The following is a 19645-nucleotide window of genomic DNA, read 5'->3' on the forward strand; positions in this document are numbered from 1 at the left end:
TTTATACAGTTTCATCAAACATAACTTAATATGTGTTATACAAAAATATTACATATAATTTTTTGTAATTTATAAGATGATTGATTCATAATTCTTTTTTTTATAAAAAAATAGTACTATGAAAATAAATCAAAAGTAGATATTTAATATTTAAATTTTTGATTTAAAAATAAACTAGTTTTTATAATCATATATTTTTTGTTGTTGCAATAAAAAATTTATCATTAATAAAATAAATTACAAGAATATCTAATGATACAGACTTTAAATTGTATCTAAGTAGTGTACGACTCAATAACCAAAAGGATTTTTCGTACACTAGTTCCTGGGTCCGATTGTAACAATGAGGTGTTTCCACTTGAATTTGCTGAGTCAGAAAGCAAATTTATAGCTATTTTTTATTTTTGATTTATTTCTAACTTATCGCTAACCTACCTTACCCAACATGTTAAAAATAAATCAAAGAATAAATTTCTAAAAAACAAAATTAAAATTAACATAAATTTTTTTAATGACTCAGTAAATATTAGGGGAAACACCTTATCATTTAAATAAGACTCCTAGGTCCTTAAACCATTTTTTGAGCGCTTTATTTTTGTAGTTTAATAAACCATCTAGGGCAAAAAGCTTAAGATAGTTTTGCATAACCCTGATTTAACGAGATTCGAACATTTTTGTTGCCTAACCCTGGGCTCAATAAACGTCGAGTCCGAGTTCTATTATTTAGAAAAAAAAAGATTCAAATATTTTTGTAAAAAAAAAAATCTAAAATTAATAAAACAACCCCACTAAGTTTATAAAGAGAAGATTCCTAATAGGACACAACTACTTGAACTTAATGAATCCAACGTAAAAAAATTCAAAGTATTCAATACACTTTAACATAGTTTTTGATTCATATTGTATAGGTTTAAAAACTTTTTAAGCCTTTTCTCAATACTGTAAAAGTTATAAAATGTTAAATCAGAAATCCGAAAAAATGTTTAACTTTTATATTTGATTAATTGATATATATTTAACATGCTTTTTTCCTTTTTGTTACAGAAAAATAAAACGTTTTTATTTTACTTTGTTTTGAATATTTATAAATTTCTTATTTTACTTAAATCATATAACCTGTGTTTACTTTTATCAACGTTCTATAAAAAATATATTTAGTTGAAATTTTACTAACCAGATTTCTTAGTTTAAGTTCTTATGACTATTTGATTCAACATTGTAATAAGTAGTAAAGAAAAAGACATGTTATATTTCAAGTTTAGTTTAGCACTTTTTAATTTAAAAATATTTAATTATCCGATTTCTACAGGATTCTAATTTGTATACTTGATAGATCATGAAGAAAATTATAATTTTACAAATAAAAAACTTTTACCTATATATTCGAAGTCAAACTAAATAACATTTCTCTTTAACAAAATAGTTTTACTTAAATTATTTTTAAGCAGTTATATAATTTTTTTTAAGCTCTCATAAAGTTTAATGCCTTAGTTTTATATTAAAGTTTGTATGTATTATAAAAGTATTTTTATTTTAGATGAATTAAACTATTTTTACACTAAGATATAAAATAACTAACGAAATTTCGTCGACACCCATAAAATATTAACAGCTCTACAGAGCTTTAGTTAAAAATATATCATTTGTTGAATAAAGCATTTGCACACAAAAGCAGTTGTTTTAATTTCTGACGGCCTTTGCTTGTCTTCATTTTTAAGATTTAACGTCTCGTTACGTTTTACGTTAAAATTTCGTTTTATTTTAGATATATAATAAACAGAAATATTTGTACAAACGTTTAAAAGTTTTTAAAATAGACTTATACCGCAGCTTTTAAGTTAAATTTTATATTGTGAAACTAACTTTACTTAAATTACACAAAACTAGAGTAAAACATCACATTTAGTGTCTGCTTTTTAAAAAAAAGTCTAAATGGATTTAGTATAAAAATAGTTATAATTTTTAATGTTTTATTAGTAATTTAGTTTAAAAAATATCGATTAGTATTTATTTAACTATTTTTTAAAAATTGTTTTTTTAATTTCATGGAATTTCTTTTGTTACTGTTCAAAAATAAAGTTAATGCTAAAATATTTTATACTTAACAGCGAGTAAAACAACATTTTAAATATTTTTTGTATAGAGATTTATATAAAACTAGTTTCTGTGTCAAAACTAAATATTATACCTTCTGTAACATTATAAATTTTAAAACTTCTTTATATAAAAACTTTTAGAAATAAAAATGCAACTTAGTAATATCAAGTAGTTTTAAATTTGAATTATTATAAAAAACATTATTGTTTATATCGGAAGTATAGCATGCTGAATTATTTTTTACGTTTTTAAGTGTCGTAACAAAAAGTTTTTACTTGTTTAATTGTTTAAAGTTATAATTCTTATATGATCATTAGATAATTGTTGTATTATTTCATAAACTTTTTTTCGACCACAACAATACTTTTTAAAGATATTAGAGTTTAAGAATAAACGTGATTTTAGCTGGAAATTATTCTCTTTTCATTTTTATAAGCTTATACCGGATCTGACCAGATTAAACTAGTTGATAAGAACAATGGTCAATTTTTTTTTATAGGAACAAAACATTTCTATTTTGAAAAACAATCATACTCAAACTATAACAAAAAAAAATCCTGAAAAGACAAAAATAAACTGTTAAGCATATTGAAATTCACAGTATCAGATACATTTACGATATTAAATGAGGTATATTTATTATTTAGGTTTATAATCTTTTTCTTGTTGTGAAAAAAAGTAGCAAAAGTCTTTTGAGAAAAACTAAAAGAAAAGTTTTGTTGGCACATGATGTCATTAACCGAACCAACAAAAGCATTTTAATTAACTGGTCTATATATCGTTTCTTTTTTAAAAAACTCACAATATTATTTATTCTACACTATTTTATATTATAATAACTGTTTTAATCCTAAATACTTGTAAACTTTATCCAATGTTCTATAACAGGGTTGAGCAATTTATCAATTTATACCAGACAGCCAGATGTGACAGCCCATTCTATATAACGGGTCGGTCTTTTTCGATATAGATTCTCGCGGGTCACTTTATTTTAAAAGTGTAATAAAATAGTTTTTAGTTTGTTTAATCACTTAATTATAACAGGTTAACCATAAAATCAGCATCACATTTATTCTCAATTTAATCTATATAATAGTCTGAACTTAGTAAACAACATTATTTACTTTTTTTTTGTACAAACTTTTATAGCTTAAAAAATTGCTGCAGCCAGATCATTTCTGCAGGCCACATTCGACTGCTATCCGAGGAAATCTTTTTTCATACATTTATTAGTCATAATAGTTTTTAGCTTGAAAAAAACTGTGCAAAACAACTTAAATTGAACTTTTTCTTATGAGTTTAATTAAAAACGTCTTTAAGTTCGTTTTCCGTAACAGTAGTGCTTATTAAATAATTCTTTATGTAAAATTTTTCATTTAACGGACATAAAACATTTATAGTAGGATTTTGATAATGTACAAGGTCAACACAGAATTGTCGTTGATATGTTCAGCCCGTGAAAGAATTTTCTAGTAAAACGGGTCCGTCGACTAGAAAAGCTGCCCATCTTTTATTTTAGGTAAAAAAATCAAATTCAAAGTAGAACTTAGAATTTTAAGTTATAAATATATATATAGTTAAGTATAACGTAATATAGTTTATAAATCTATAGTGTGTTATTCTAGAAAAATCTTATTTTAAAAGTAATTTTTAATTTTAGTTTCCATACTTATTGCGACAAAGTTAAGCATTACCATATTTCATGTAAAAAAGTACACTAAATAAATAAAATGAAAGACAAACCAGTAGGACCAACCTAATATTTTAAGTACTTTACTGTTTTTACGGCTGCCTTATAAATTATTTTTTTGTAATGAATTTACTACTGAGTGGGCACTTAAAAAAAAAGTTTATAAGAAAAAAATTGGAGCATATTACAACAACTTTCATTTAATAAATTAAAAATTTATAGCCCAAAGTTTTTTTTCTTCAAAAGTATAACTTTACAGTTTCACAACAGTTTGACACGCAGTGTTTTATGCAATTACAACACTAAAAACAACAAACAAGAGCGTTGAGCTTATTTACTTGTTTTTAAAAGTTATTTTAAGTAACATCAAACATTTCGTAGTGTGTGAAACCAGCAATATGGCGAAAATTTCGTATAAAAGAAAGATGTTTGATAAAAAATTTATCATTCAACTGATAACAATTAGTACAACAAGAATGAAACTTTTCGTAGCTGTTTTGCTTTTGGCTGTCGGTAAGTTTTAATGATTTAGTTAAATGAATTAAAAAATACTTTACAAATTTAAAGTAGTTCTAGCAATAATCGTTTATCAAATTAAACATAGTTAAAATTAAAAGTACCAAGTCTATTGAACACTAAAATAAAACTAATAGTAATTTTTCAATAAAACACTACAATAGAAAGTTAATTTTTTTTTGGTAATATTAAAATTAGTATTAAGTAATTATGCTTATAATGTGTACTGTCGTATATAGACATTTTTTTTAATTAGAAAGATTTAAAGTAAACTTTGCTGTTAAAAAATTAAACAAATTATTATAAACTTTAAATAGCCGCCTTGGCTGATGAACGTATCATCGGAGGATCTGATGCTTCCTCCCCAGTACCATTCCAAGTTTCCCTCCAATCAGGAGGATCCCACTTCTGTGGAGCTTCTCTTCTCTCAACCACCCACGTCATGTCAGCTGGTCACTGCAGAATTTCCGGATGGCAATTGTAAGTTTTTGTAAAACAAAGTTGCTTATTTTTATTTATCTTAGTTACTTATTATTATATTGATCAACAACTATTTTCCCCTTATGTCTATGACTCGTCAAAATAGATTTGAAATTAAAATAACAAATTTACAAAACTTTAACTTTTTCAAAAAACTAAAATTATTTTTTTTGTTTTTATACCTTCTAAAAATCTCACTTATGTTTATAATAAAACTATAAGAAAATTGTATACGTTTAAAAATTTAAAGCTAAAGAAAGAAGCTCAGTAAAAGTATAATATAGTGAATACTACAGTTTAAGATTTTTGTTTTTTTAATATACTTACTTTAATAAGTTTTAAACTTTTTTCCAACAAAGTTTTTGTAAAGTAGTACTGTAAGTTGTTTTTAAACTTACGTTAACATGTTTTTCATCAAAAAAAGTGAAAGTATTAAAATGTTTTGTATTTTTTAGCGCCACTGTTGCCCTTGAAGGACTTCAATCCAACAACTTGGCCCAACAAATGAAAATCAGCACCTGGGTTGTTCACCCCGACTTCACCCAATCAGCTATCATCAACTACGATTACTCTGTCATCACCCTCAAATCTGCCGTCACCCTGAAATCAGGACTCGTCGAAACCATCGCTCTTCCAGCTGCCGGACAAGAATTCACCGGAGTCGGAACCATCTCAGGATGGGGAAAGATCGGAGGAAGAAACCCAGTTCTCCCAATCAACCTCCAAATCACCGACGTTCCATTGATGGAAGATAGTGACTGCGCTGCCGTCTGGGGATCTTTCAGAATCACCCCACAATCCCAATGTGTCGGACTCGGAGGAACTGGATCTTGCAACGTTAGTTTATTTTATATAATTTTTACATAGCATTTTAGACAAAAAATGTTTCGTTAAACTTTTGTTTTTTATCTGGTTAGTAACATTTAAAACAAAAATTGGAAATAGTTTAAGCCGTTTTATTTCTGTTATTTCAACTAAATAAACAGGGAGACTCTGGTGGTCCATTGTGGCAAGAAGTTAACGGAGTCAAATACTTGATTGGAAACACCTCATGGGGATCCGGTACCTGTGATGCCGATGTTTACCCAACCATCTACTCCAAGAACTCTGCTGTCATCCCATGGATCCAAGCTCAACTTTAATTTATTTTAAAGAAGTGTTCGAACGATTTATCGTGTTAAATAAATTTTAAACAAACAATTGCTTGACATCGTTTATTTTTTATTAAAGTTGAAAAGTGTATAAAGACTAGTAAAAACTAAGTTTTTTAGAATATAAGATCATTAAAAGGCGTTAAATCCTAGAGATCCTGATAAGCAAAGCTTATCGGTATATATACCACAGATGTTTTCGTGTTAAAACTTTATTCCGACTAACGGCGTTTAACTGCTCTCAAATAAATTTAAGAACAGATCTACGGAGTCTATAAAATACTAACACACATTAGAAAAAAAGCATGTGAAATTATGTATAATACCTATAACAAGGGCGTCGCATGGGGTGTTGCACTGCCGCAATTGCACAACCTTAAAACTTTGTAAGAAAAAATTAAGAATCTATAACGTTTTCGTTATTTTTTAGAACAAAATCTCTCATAAAACTCCAATTTAGAAAACGACCATCTCACTACACTACCGCAAACTCTTAGCTGACTGCCGCAAATGAACTCAAAAAAGCAAAATTTCTTCAAGAATTACCGCAAAATCAATAACGAGCATAAAGTTAATTTATAGGCAAATTTATAAACTTTTCAAAAAACATAAAAGTTTAATGTCAATTATTTTCCTTATCTTAAAAGCTATCTAAATATTTTTATTTTATTTTAGAGAACGCACCTTTGTCTTTAATTAAAAAAAATTGGTTTGGGGCTTGAATTATTTCATGGGGTCCCTCCAAAAATAAAGGTTTTATTTTTTTTCATTATTATTGCCTTAGAACCAAAAATAAATATTTGTTTTTTATTTTTATATTTTCCTTAGTTTGCATGTTATTTAAACTCTTAAATGTCTATTTTATAAATAATGTTTATATATTTTACGATTTGGCCCCGAAGCAAAATAATGTATATTACACTACCATTTGCCTTGGCCATTTCCTAGATAAAAAAATGATAAAAGAAAAAAAAAATTAATAAGAGTGTGAATTACAACAAATTCTTATTATTATTTTTTTTCTTTTTATCAATTTTTTATCTAGGAAATGGCCCGATAATAGTTTGTAAGGGTATAAAATATAAATAACATGCATAATTTAGCAACGTATGAACAGGGTAATTACAAATATAGAATCTAATATTTTCCACTTATTTAAAAAGCACTCCAACTAAATTTGAAACAAAAGTAAAACATTTATAAAAATTGAAAGTTTTGTATTTTAGGTTAAACTAAAGTTTTGATCATACTGTACCGATGGTGTGGGAACTCTTAAAAATAATCTATTTAAAACGGTAATCATAAGTAATAAATGTTTTATGATTTTAGGGCGTGGGAATATTTTGTAAAAATAATGCATTTTGATAAGCTTTCCCATAATAAAATTATTTATTTGAGAGAACTAATGCGTTTTTTAATGCATATATAAGCAGTTTCGGCAGAGCATTCGGCGGTTATCGGTGTGCTGAAACAATGTGCTTTAAACACGTTAGATTTAAGAACTAATGTTTTAATTTGTGTTTTAATGTAGTTCTAGTATAGAGTGATGTAATTGTATCTTTGTGTTGCTTAGTTTATGTAAATAAAATATAAGTGTTGTTTTGATTGTTGTACTAATCTACTTTACTAATCCCTACCCCCCTTTAAAATCTGTGTAACGGGATAATACAACTTAAATCATCAAGAAAAGGTTTTCGGCTGCAACTGACTGAAACTGATTCAAGAATTTCAATAAGAACGAAACCCGGGTCTATATCTACCGAAAGATTGAAGTGGTATGATCAAACCTTTATGTTAACTCGAGCTTGATTATAAATGGTGTACAAGTTTTCATAACTGTTTGAAAAACGGAAAAGTGTTAAAGTTAAATGTACAAAAGAAATTATAAAATGATCTATTTTTTTATTCGAGCAAAGTTTATTCTTATTTTAAGTAAAGTATAAACGTCGTATACAGTTTTTTATTAATTTTTTTATTAAAAGATGAAAATTTTGTAGAATTTTGAAACTGATCAATATTTTTATTAAAAAATTTTAATAACAAATATTTGTATATGTTAGTGGCCTATTACAAGTAACGGGAAAACTTTCTAAGAAAAAATTACTTGTGTACCGCACTGTACAGATAAAAGCCTTCCCGGCCGAATAATAAACTTATTTTAGTAGTCAACAAAAAACATTATTTTAAACCAAAAATGTGACAAAACAAGCAACTGATATGCTTAAAAGTCTGCCTTATTGTATTTTTTTTTACCAGAAATACTTATTTCAGTATTAAAAAATATGTTTTAGCTGAAAAGTACATCATGGGCCGCTTTTTTCTAACCCCTGTAGCACATTGAGAACAGTTAATGCATTTATTGGCTTCTTATGTTTAAAGGTCAATAGTACGCAGCACTTTTTTTATAGAAATAGACCGGATTTTTTTAACCAAGTTTTCTTAATCTGGTAGTTTTAGTAAAATTAATCGGATCACACACTCAACAAGCAAATGAAAGTAAATTTGTACGAAACTTCAAAATTAAATCAGCAATGTTGTTTAGCCATAACCAAACCTGTTTTTTTTTAAATAATTGAAACATTTCTTTTTTTTTTGATTTAATTTCAATTGTAGTGAGGTGGGTATTTGTACTTGATATAAAACAATGTGCCGCAGTAGTTTGCTGATTCCAGTTTAGCATGAACGCCTCTTTAAAACATCTGTAGTACAAGAAGTATAAGCTGAAGTAAATGTTTAGTTTAAAACAAATACATTTTTAGAAAGAGAATTAAACCGTTAACACAGTTATATTGAAAAAGTGTTATGATGAAAGTGTGTAGTCTTGATGAAAAGCTTTGAAAACTATCTGAGTTTGAACGTTGCAAGACCGATACTCAGTGGTCGACACATATATTAAAAATATATTTAATTTGTTTTGAATAGCTAGAAAACAAGTTTTTAAAGTTTACATATTTTCTAAGCTTTTATGAATGCTTACAAAAAAATCATTTATACGTTTACACCAAAAATATCATGTAAATTATGCATGTTTCTGAAAAACACTACCAAAGTTTTTTAATAGTATTACAATTTAGTGTGTGCCAATTTTATACAGATAATCTTTTAAACGAAAGTAAATTTATGTTTTCAATTTGGTACTTCTAAGAAATATACAAAATAATACTGCAATAAAAATGATTGAATATTTTTGTTAAAAAAAATGTTAACATATTCTTTTACTGTTTGCAGCTGTACAGACTTTAGAACAAAAAAAAAACTTGAGTCTACCCTGTATAACTTTTATAAACTCATAAAACTAAGTGCATTATCAGTTATTGTTTTAATTTTATTAAGTAACTAATTTAGATTATATTCAATTTCTATTTAATTCAAATTTAGTAGTAAAACACAGAACATCTAAAACGAAATTAAAAAATAAAATTTTAATTTTAGAATAAACTCTCTTATAAATTTACACATAAATTTTTAAAGCTTGTTGTAGCTTTTATTTACTATATTTTTTCAAATTTTTATACTGTCTAAAAAATTATTTATAATTGATTTTTATAACAATACAACATACACAACTACTTACCCAGATAAAAAACCTACAAAGTTTTATCTCAGATTGACTTCATAAAATGGTGTACAGATATCTTTTTCAAAAATTTTAAAGTTTAAACATCAAATTGAGCAAACATCGACTTGATAATAGTTTTTGAAAAAAAAATTAAACCTAGGCGTCTGGCCTTATTTTACAAAAATATACTAAATACAGAGTTGCCAAAAGTTTTTAGTATGTTTCTTCCAGATTATAATTAAATGTTTTTGGTTCTTTTTTATATAAAATTAAGCTTAAGTTTAATAAACAGTCTTAAATTATATAAAAACATTTAAAATATACTGTAAAGCTACTTTAGATGTGTGTTTTTGTGAAAACAAGTTTTAATGACACAACGTTTCTATCTTGATGACATTTTTTCGCATCTAATCGAAATTTTACATGTAAAAATAGTTTAAAATTCCAGAATTTTTCAAAATTTCACAAACTCCAGGTTTCTTTTACCCTAATTCCAAGTTTTTCACAACCCTGTATATGTCACTGCTTAAAAAATATTATAAAGAACTACACTTTTCACGTGTTTCAAACTTAATGCACCAAGTCTTCCTACTTATAAATAATGATGGAAGCTTATTTAAAATCAGTAAACAGTGGAACAAATCGTCTCTTTAAGTTTCAAGATAACCTACATCTTCAGCAAACTTCACTTGAGCTTGCGTATTAATATTACTTAAAATGTTTGGCAGGTAAATCATAGCTGTAAAGCTGGTATCAGCCAATGTCGCCAAAAATTTCAGACTTTTTACTATCAAATGTACCAGGGGTCGGCAACACATGGCCAGCGGGCCATATGCGGCCCTCGAAGAGTAAATCTGCGGCTCGCAAGATTATTTTTCAGTTTTAGTTGGAAGCGGCCTGCAAAAGGTTATTCTAAGTAATATGCAGATTTCCTGTATTTTCCTGTAATCACAATAAAAGTGATGGTAAAAATACTTATTAGTAAATAAGCCTTTATGAATTTTGATTTTAAAATACTCAAGATAGATTACTTAGGTTAAACTTGTTGTCTCAAAATGTGGCCCTGTTTGAAAAATAAACAGCTTTTTTAAAAATTTAAACATTAATTGTTGAAGTTAAACAAATTTTTTATAGTACAAGTAATTTTTTTTGTTTATTTATTTTTCATTTTTGAAAGACTTAAGTTTTATCAAGTTAATAAACGTTAAGTAAGGAGTGTATTAAAGTTATAAAAAGAGATTGATAAGGACAATTAAAAAAAAAGACCTAAAATTACAATCTAAGCTCGTTTGTTTCGTGCTAGTAGGTAATAGTTAAGTATGAATTTAATATTTAATTAGACAGATAGTGAGTTCATCAAGACAAAAATCGCAATCTTATCTTTAAATAATAAGCCCTATATGCATATATAACTTAGAGGCAAGTATTAGATTGATTAAAACTATATAATTTTTAATGTTTCACTAAAACTGTGGCCCCCGAACATGCTTCAAATTCGAAATTTTGCCCCGAGTACCTCCAGCCTGCCGACCCCAGAGTTAAAAATTTGAGCTGGTAGCAAAAAACAAGCTTTTTTGATAGTCAAAGTAAAGTACTTAATTGTAACCAGTTAATCTAATTTAAAATCTATTTTTTAAATTTGTTTATGACGTCAGATGAAAGACTGCATTAAAAATTTCATTTTGAAATGCAAAACATAATCAAACAGTAAACATCTTGTATACATATACTTTTTGTTTTACAAAGAAAAAGGAATGTTTGATTATTTTAATTCCACAAGGAAGGCCAACCAAACACTAGCGAGAATCGCAAAAGAAGCGTTTGCCTCTGAAGATACTATTGTGGAATGCCATGGAACTTCTACTAGCTTAGCTTCTGGGAAGATCATTTTGAGGTTAAGCAAGTTAGATAGTACTGTGTGGAAAGTCTGTGCTCCGTTAGTGAAGAAAACTGAAAGTTCTGGTAAAAAGGTCATCACTTTAGATGATATTTTCAAACCTCTAGCTGAGAAGAACAAAGAAAAGTTGTTTCAGAAAAGAAAAATTGATGGTAACAACTTGCAAGTTTGTAAAACAGGAAATGATAGAATTCCTTGCAAAAAGCGTCGCGTTTTCATAAGAAAAATCAAGTCTAGCAAGAAATGGGATGTTAGCGTCAGCTGTGAATCGAGAAGTCCTATTAGAAGGTCAAATAGGTTGGCGACAAGATCAGGAAACAAACAAAAGATCGAAGCTAGTGCTGTAACTGATTTTAACTGTTCAGCTGTTTTCAGCCAGCCTTCGAAGAGGACAAACTCGAGAAAAGATCAGAGTTGGTCAAATACAAAACCTCAAAACTTAAGATCGAGTTCGAATGTTCCTAGTTAGTTTAATTTGTTTTATTATTTATATAAACATAATGTATTTTAGTTTACTTGAAAAAAAGTCAAACTGTTTTACTCTAAAAGTAAATTCACTTAGTAGTGGAGTTTTAAGTTTAGTCTTAAAATATAACAACTAATATATTTTATATTTATTAAGAGTACCTATGTAAAGGGAAAAAGTTAGAATTGTTTTATATTTACTTTATTTAGGACACTAAATACCTTTTTTTAAGTTATTAAAGTCATTAGTATTTGTAAATTAGCTTAAGTTTAATATTTTAATTTAAAAAGTTGTTAGAAGTTTCATTTTTTGTAAAACATAAATAACTTGATAGTCTAGCTTTTTTTTGTACATTAGTTTAAATCTAATTATTAAAGCTTAACTTACAATTCTAGTGTAATAATCAGAAAGATTTATTTGATTTTTTATGATAAATGATTAACTTGAATATTATTTATAAATAGTTTTTACACATGTTAAATGGTATTCTTTAATTATTTTTCATAACAGTATAAAATTGTTTTAAACTATATTTTTCAAATTTTGTTATTATAGAACTAATGATTCAAAAATTTATCTATTTATTTAAGTTGAACTTTTTTTTATCTAGTTATTTAACTTCTAATTAGTGAGAAAATATACATAAATAATTAACTTACATAGACGATAAGTCTTAAATTGTAGTAGTTTTGCTATAATATTAAAATTTAAATATTTGAATAAGTTAATGATTTAAATAAGAATAATCTAAAGTTAAAATTTACTAAAATACTAATTTTTGTCCTTGATTTTCTTACGGTGTTAACTAAAAAATAGTTTGATTTCTTTTTATTTTCAATCATTAAGTTAATTATTTGCTTTAAAAGAATTATCTTATTAGTTTTTTTACTTAGAGTTTAGAAAATAGGTATAGAAAAATAAATTAAATCTGAATGCAGAACTTTGCAGCTTTATTTTTATTTTACAATATTTTTTATTTTTTAATAATTAAAACTTATTTAATTGGATAAAATTTTTAACATAAACAAAAAGCGGGCCAAACTTAGAGTTTAAGTTAAATATTGGTTGTTCTTCTCTAAAAAAAAAGTTAGTTTGTTTTGTTAAATATAAACGATTCAAATTTTTAAACATATTAACTTGTAAATGCAGGTAAGAGGTTTAAAAGACAATACATTTTCAAAATCTCTTTAACAACATTAGAATTTTTTTTTATAGTTTACAAGCCATAAATAATTCTTTTTACCATAATGAAGTCCTCTGAAAACTCAAACTTAGGTCTTTTGTTGTGTAGTAATAAATATAAAAGTGGTTTAATTGATCAACATTTCTTATTTCTTCTTATTTTGTTTTAAATGTTTTGTTAATATAATATAAAACTTGATTGTTTTTTACCTTTAAAAAGTCTTAATAAAGTATACACTTTACATAATGGTTAGTTAAAATTTGTCGTAATAATTAAAAAAGCTAACTTAATTAATTTTAGTTAAAGTTTAATAAACTGTTGTTTTTTGTTGACTGTATTAAAATTTGATCAAAATTAATAACAGATTTTATAAGAATTGAATTTAAACTCAATGAAATAGTAAAGGACAGAAAAAATAAAAACCCAAGAAACAATTTCAAAACTTTCATTGTTTTACTGTTTTTATTTTACTCTAATTTCCATATAATAAATTTCTTGAATGCTAATCATCTTTTTTTTATTTATACATACTATAGGAACTTTATTTATAAAGGTTTTTTTGCTGTATGAGAAGAAATTAAGATGTTTTAAAATATAAAATATTTGCGAAATAAGATAAATACTAGTTATATAGAAAAATATTTTTAAGGTGTAATTGCATCAAGCAATTATATTTAAAACTAAAAAACAAAATAAAGGTAGATTTTTTAAAAGAACAAATTAGAACTTTATAACTAATCTTACTGAAAGCAAAAAGTAGTATATTTTAACTCAGTTTTAATGTTTGAGACTAAAGAATAAAAAATATCTTATATGTTAAGATTAAAGGCAAAGGGGTGCTATAACACCTTTTTCATAATTTGATCTTATCTTATATATTTTTTACTAAGTTACAAGATACTTTCCACATATTTTAAAAATTCAAAATAGTTTTTGTGATATAGCCGGTCAAAGTCGAAGGTAACAATAGGTTCCTTTCTAAAGGCGCAAACTTAAACGGCGAATAACTAGAAATCACTAAAAATCTATCTTCTCCTACGTTTTTTGAGATAACTTCATCAAACTTTAAGCAAATTTTCCTTGCAATGTTTAGAAAATTCTGTCGGAACAAAATTTCAAAAATTTAAGTTTTGTAACAAAAAAAACTGTTTTTGTTGTATTTTCTGTTTTAAAAAATTATTATCAAAAATTATCAACAAACATTATTAAGAGATTATCAAAAATTATCAAATTATTTTCATATTATTATTAATATTTGTTATTGCTATTGATACCCATTTTGATACTCATATTGGTCTTCAAATTGATGTTCATATTTATAACTATTATTGACATTTGTGATTGGATATGAGTGTGAGACGCATAAGTCAAATAGTAAAGTAATAGCCAGAGCCTTGCGACTATTAGGGTTGCAAGTGAGGCAGTACCTGTTCCGCCGGTGCTATCAGGCCCTCCGAGCGGACATACAAATATAAAAACAAACCTAAAGTAATTGAATTTGTTTTAATTTACTGTGAATATATCAATTGTATGTTTTAAAAAGTCTAACAAACGGGCAGTGTTTTATAAACTGTGCATGGACCATATTTTACTGTGCACAGAAAATCTCGCCAAAATCTATATATAATGTTTTAAATAGATACTCAATTTAATCAATGCTAGTTTGATTATAAGAGTAGTTTTTGTAGACAATTTTATATTTTTATGTTTTTATTCTAAACTTTGTTTTTAAATCATAAAATTCGTTTATAGTTACTACTCACATAAATATTATACATAGTTTGTATTTCTAATTTTTAAAACATATTTTAATTTTTAATTTGAATAAGCATAAAACTTCCTTTATTACTGTAGTTTGTTTTCAAAACAGCTTGGATCTGTTATCCGTCATGTGTTCTTCTATAAATAATAGTAAAAACTTTTTTGAAGGCTTAAACTAAATATATCAACAGTGGTAGCTATCAGTATTGTGTAGCTCTTGTAATTTAAAATTAAAAGTAAACCTTATCAGTTTATTTTAAGTTTTATTTTATAAAAATCGACAAAGTATTTAACCATCTAACAAAGTCTTTAAGACGAACTGTTTCTAACCATGATTTCACAGTGAACAATTTCAAAATTTCCTCATTATCAGGGTAGTAAGCTATAAACTTCTTAGCTTAAAGATCAAAGCTATCTTTAAAAGTATCGAGTTATACTGAACGTTGTTTTACTTTAAGGCAATAAAGCATAAAAAAACAGTTTGCCTGCGGAGGGGATGTAATTTAAGATATGCTTTATGAGCATCCTTACAGTTAATTTATTTCCAAAGTGGTCATTATTATGTATGTTAGTAGACATAATGTTACTTCTAATGAAATCTGCTCTGTGCATTTTGGCATCTATTATTATTTTTTGTATTTTATAATATCTGTCAATAGTTTTATTTTTTACTTAATTTTTTATTGTATAATAATAATATTTTTCATTTGTGATTAGTTTATTTGTTATTGTTACAAAATTGTTGTTTTAATTTTTATTAAAAAAAAGTTGAATCGTTAAATCGAATTTCTGATTAAATATAAGTAAAATATACGTATTATTTTAGCTAAACGTTTTTTACTTTTAAGAAATTAGTATATATAATTTCAATAATATAAGATATTAGTATGTATATATATAAATTTAATTAAAAAATTTTTATGAGTGTTTTTATTTTTTGTAGTTGTATTTTTAAGTTTGGATATATATACAATTGTAAAACTAGTCTGTTTAACAAGGGGGGAAAAACAGTATTGATTAAAATAAAACTATTTTATACTCAAATAGTCAGTTGATTTTTGTTTGTTTAAAGAATACTTACAAACTGATAGTACTTACAAACAAAAAAAAAATTGTCAAACGTTTGCAAATTATGAAATATTTTAGTGTGATAAAAAGTACAAGATTAAACAAGATTAAGACTCTAAAGTCACAAAAAACTGTTGACATCCTAGGAAGACTTAAGGATTAAGCACATTTTTCATTGTATTAACATATTTCACGTAGTTTAAAAAGTTTTAATAAATGAGTACAGTTAAATATAGAACAAAAGGTCTTCTACACACCATATTTTTGAGTTTTAATTTTATTTCTTATTATTTTTAAACAGTTTGTTGTTCTTGTGTTAAATATCTTCCACTAGTTTCCTATTAATAAATTTATATTTGTAAAGTGTATTTATGTTTGAAATAAATTATTTTAATGAAACAAACTTTGTAAAAATAGATTATTACAATAAAAAATACTGTATTTATAGTTATGATAAATACTTTCTTTTGATCAGCTAAGTACGAAAAGTATTCAACTTTTTTTAGCTAAATGATCGTTTTTAGAAAATACAAAACTTATCAGTTTTGTTTAGAGCTTAAAATAAGTCAATGGTTGGATTTTTTCTTAGATGAACCGTATACAGGCTGCAGATAGCATTTTGCTGACCTCTTTACATTAAAAAGCCTAACTTCTGTATAAAAAGCTAAAATATAATTAATATAAAATAGAATGCACCGCAAGACCACAAATAATAAACCACGCAAAGTTCTACGACCAGATTTAGTCCTCATTAGGCAGCAGACATTGTTACTATTAGAACTTTTTGAAAACAGTTTTATTTTTACTACTTCAGTATGTACCACAGTCTTGGGTAGGTTTCAAATATGCACGAAGGGACACTTTTTCACAGGTTGAAATTCTTTTAATTTTTCAACCACTATAAATCCTTACCCTCGGTCAGTAACTTTTTATTCTTCTTTTTGTTTTTTTATTTATTGTTATTATTGTATGCTGCTTGTTTTCTATTAATAATTTTATCAGTTATTTTCACTACCACTGTTACCCCTGCCCTTACCCTTTGGTCAGAAGCTTGTTTTTTAGTTTTTGTTATGTATACATATATATTTTTTTAATCTATAATTTTCATTAGCTATTTTTTTTACTATCGCTGTTACCCCTAACCCTCGGTCGGTAACTTATTTTTTCTTCTTTTTGTTTTTTTATTAATTTACTTTCTTAGTACAACTTTGATTATTATTTTTTACTCTCGTGAAAAAATGGCCCTTCGTGCAAAAGTGTCTTTATATAAAAATTTTTACGTGCTTATATGTCCCATGGTGCAAAAATGTCTTCATGCATATTTGACCCGTCCCCAACAAATACAGTTGTAAACATAAGCTATTTTCAAAAACCAATTTTCAACAATTTTTTAACTTAAGAAAATGAAAGTAGTTTTGTTTATCATAAGGACGACCGCTTCTGTTTACTGTTCAATATGTGTTATTTGTGACAATTTTCAAAAAACATTTGAAGAGTAAAAATCGGAAAATAACTTTTGCTAATTAGGAATGGAAATTCGTGTGTAGTTGCAAAAGGACAGCTAAAGATTGGTCCTAATGAACTTAAGCTAAATTTTAAATTAATAAAAAAATATTGAGAAAAAGAGTACACTATTGATTAGCACTTTATTAGTTGAAAACTATTTTTTTGTTAAAAAAGACAAGTTGTAGTATAACAGACATAGTATTTATACTTCTTTACTATTTAGATCTGTTACAATAGAACTAAGTTATTAGTAATATTTTATAGCCTATTTTAACGCTTGTCGAACAACTTTCTAAAACTAAATTAGAACTTATTTCTTTTTTGTCTGATACAATTTGAAATGAGATAAGAAAAAAATTAAGAGTTTAAAACTTAAAGAACCTTGTTTCAATACTAGAAAAATTACAAGGTTTGGTTTAAATCTAAATTAAAAGAGATTTTTTTGTGTGTTGATTAATTATTTTGTTTTATTAAAAATTTCTTCAAGGGATAAAACAGCGTACAAATATTTTTGGTGAAGTTAATCAAAATTAGCTTATAAACTTTTAAAGCACTGTTAAGTATAAGAAGTAAATATTTTCAAAAACTTGACATTTTAAGAGTACAACGGTGTACTTAAGTGACAATGCAAATTACTTAAAACTTTCAAACACAAAATTGACACAGTTTGAAAAAAAGTTTTTCAGATGAAGTTAAAAACTTACTAACTGCATTGAAATATTAAAAAAAATCTCAGAACTAATAAAAAAAATCCTTAATTAATAAAATAAATCATCGAAAGTATGTTCTACAATTGATTTTACAGACAATCAAAAAAGTTACTCTTGGATTACCAGTTTTCAATTTTATTCTACTATAATACAGTTTTTAATAAGTGACTGTTTCACAAATGCGGATATATGAAGTAGGCAGCTTAATTAACAATTTAAATCAGTTAATTTATTCATTTGGTTTTTGTTAGAAAGTATAATTTTTTCAAAGATGACATAAAGTTGGAGCTGTGCAACAATGCAGATTAAGTTATAATAAATAATTTTTAAAAACATTTCCTAATTATACAATCGAATTCTTCTTAGTCTGCTAGTTTTTTATTTTGAAACATTATAACTGTAGTAAATAAGGCAACTAAAGACTATATGGACATTAATTAATAATAATTGATACCAAATTGCAATGCAAGCAGGGATTCCAGAAATATTTTCTATGCCATTTGAAATTTTAATAAATGAGTAATAAATAATTTAAACTGCACTGTAATGATAAACTTCCTATTTGTAAATAAGTTTAAATCAGGATAGTAAACCTGATTGCGAGTACCTAGGATTAAAGCTTTTGATAAAGTTGCTGATTTTTATTCAAAAAATGTTTTTGAAATTTGACTATCAGACAAAACTCAAGGTAGAAGTACCCTTACCTTTAAAACAAATTTAAAATGTTTTTTTTTCTTCCGACAAGCTAATCTACAAAAATGATATTAAGTCGAGAAAACGCAGCAAAGGTGTGAAATACGTTTCTTCCCAAATGAATGACAACCACATAACATTTATATTAGTAACGAAGCTTATTGTTCACAACAAGTTCTGTGTTCATGAGCTATAAGCCGTGCTGCTTGTAATTTTATTCTTGAACAGTTAAATAAATTAAAATGAATCATGACATAACTCATAAGAAGATTACAATATTTAGTAGCACTCTAACTAGTAAGTCATCTGTGAGAGGGAAACTAGTAAAAAATTAAAAAGAAAACCCTGTATACTTGGTTGAAGAAACTCTACAAAAACACTAATATTACCATATTTCTAAGCTGTAACTAACAGGGTTGCCACTCGTTTTTTTCAAATTTTTTTCCAGGTTTTCCATATTTCTTCCAGGTTTTTAAAAGTACACATTTTAAGTCTATTTTTAGTTTTAAGTTAATTTTAATATAAGAAACTGTGTTAAATAGTATAAAAACATTGAAAAGATACTGTAAAGTTACTTTAAATGTGTTTTTTAATAAAAAAAATTTTTGATGATGACAAAAAAATCTAATTTATATGATAGATTTTTTGTGTCAAATCAAAATTATACCACTGAAGATGTTAAAATGAATTAAAATTCCAGGTTTTTTGATCAAAATTCCAGGTTTTTCCAGGTTATTTTTGCCTAAATTGTAGAATTCCAGGTATCCAGGTAAAGTGACAACCCTGAACTAAGCATAAATATAATTACTGCTTATATAAATAGAGTTTTGGTAAAACTAAATCAACTGTTCCTAGATTTTATTAAAAA

General features: G+C 25.9%; 1 protein-coding gene across 1 annotated transcript; it reads left to right on the forward strand.

The window, feature by feature from the left end:
* Positions 1-4263: 4263 nt before the first annotated feature.
* On the forward strand, positions 4264-5925 carry LOC145832269 (chymotrypsinogen B-like). The gene is made up of 4 exons (XM_082939587.1): positions 4264-4300; positions 4621-4783; positions 5239-5620; positions 5770-5925. The coding sequence occupies exons 1-4, from the start codon at positions 4264-4266 to the stop codon at positions 5923-5925; spliced, it is 738 nt and encodes a 245-aa protein (XP_082795713.1).
* Positions 5926-19645: the final 13720 nt, after the last annotated feature.

This window comes from Thalia democratica, chromosome 3 (assembly GCF_965202585.1).
Source record: "Thalia democratica chromosome 3, ktThaDemo2.hap1.1, whole genome shotgun sequence".
In the NCBI taxonomy this organism is placed as follows: Eukaryota; Metazoa; Chordata; class Thaliacea; order Salpida; family Salpidae; genus Thalia; species Thalia democratica.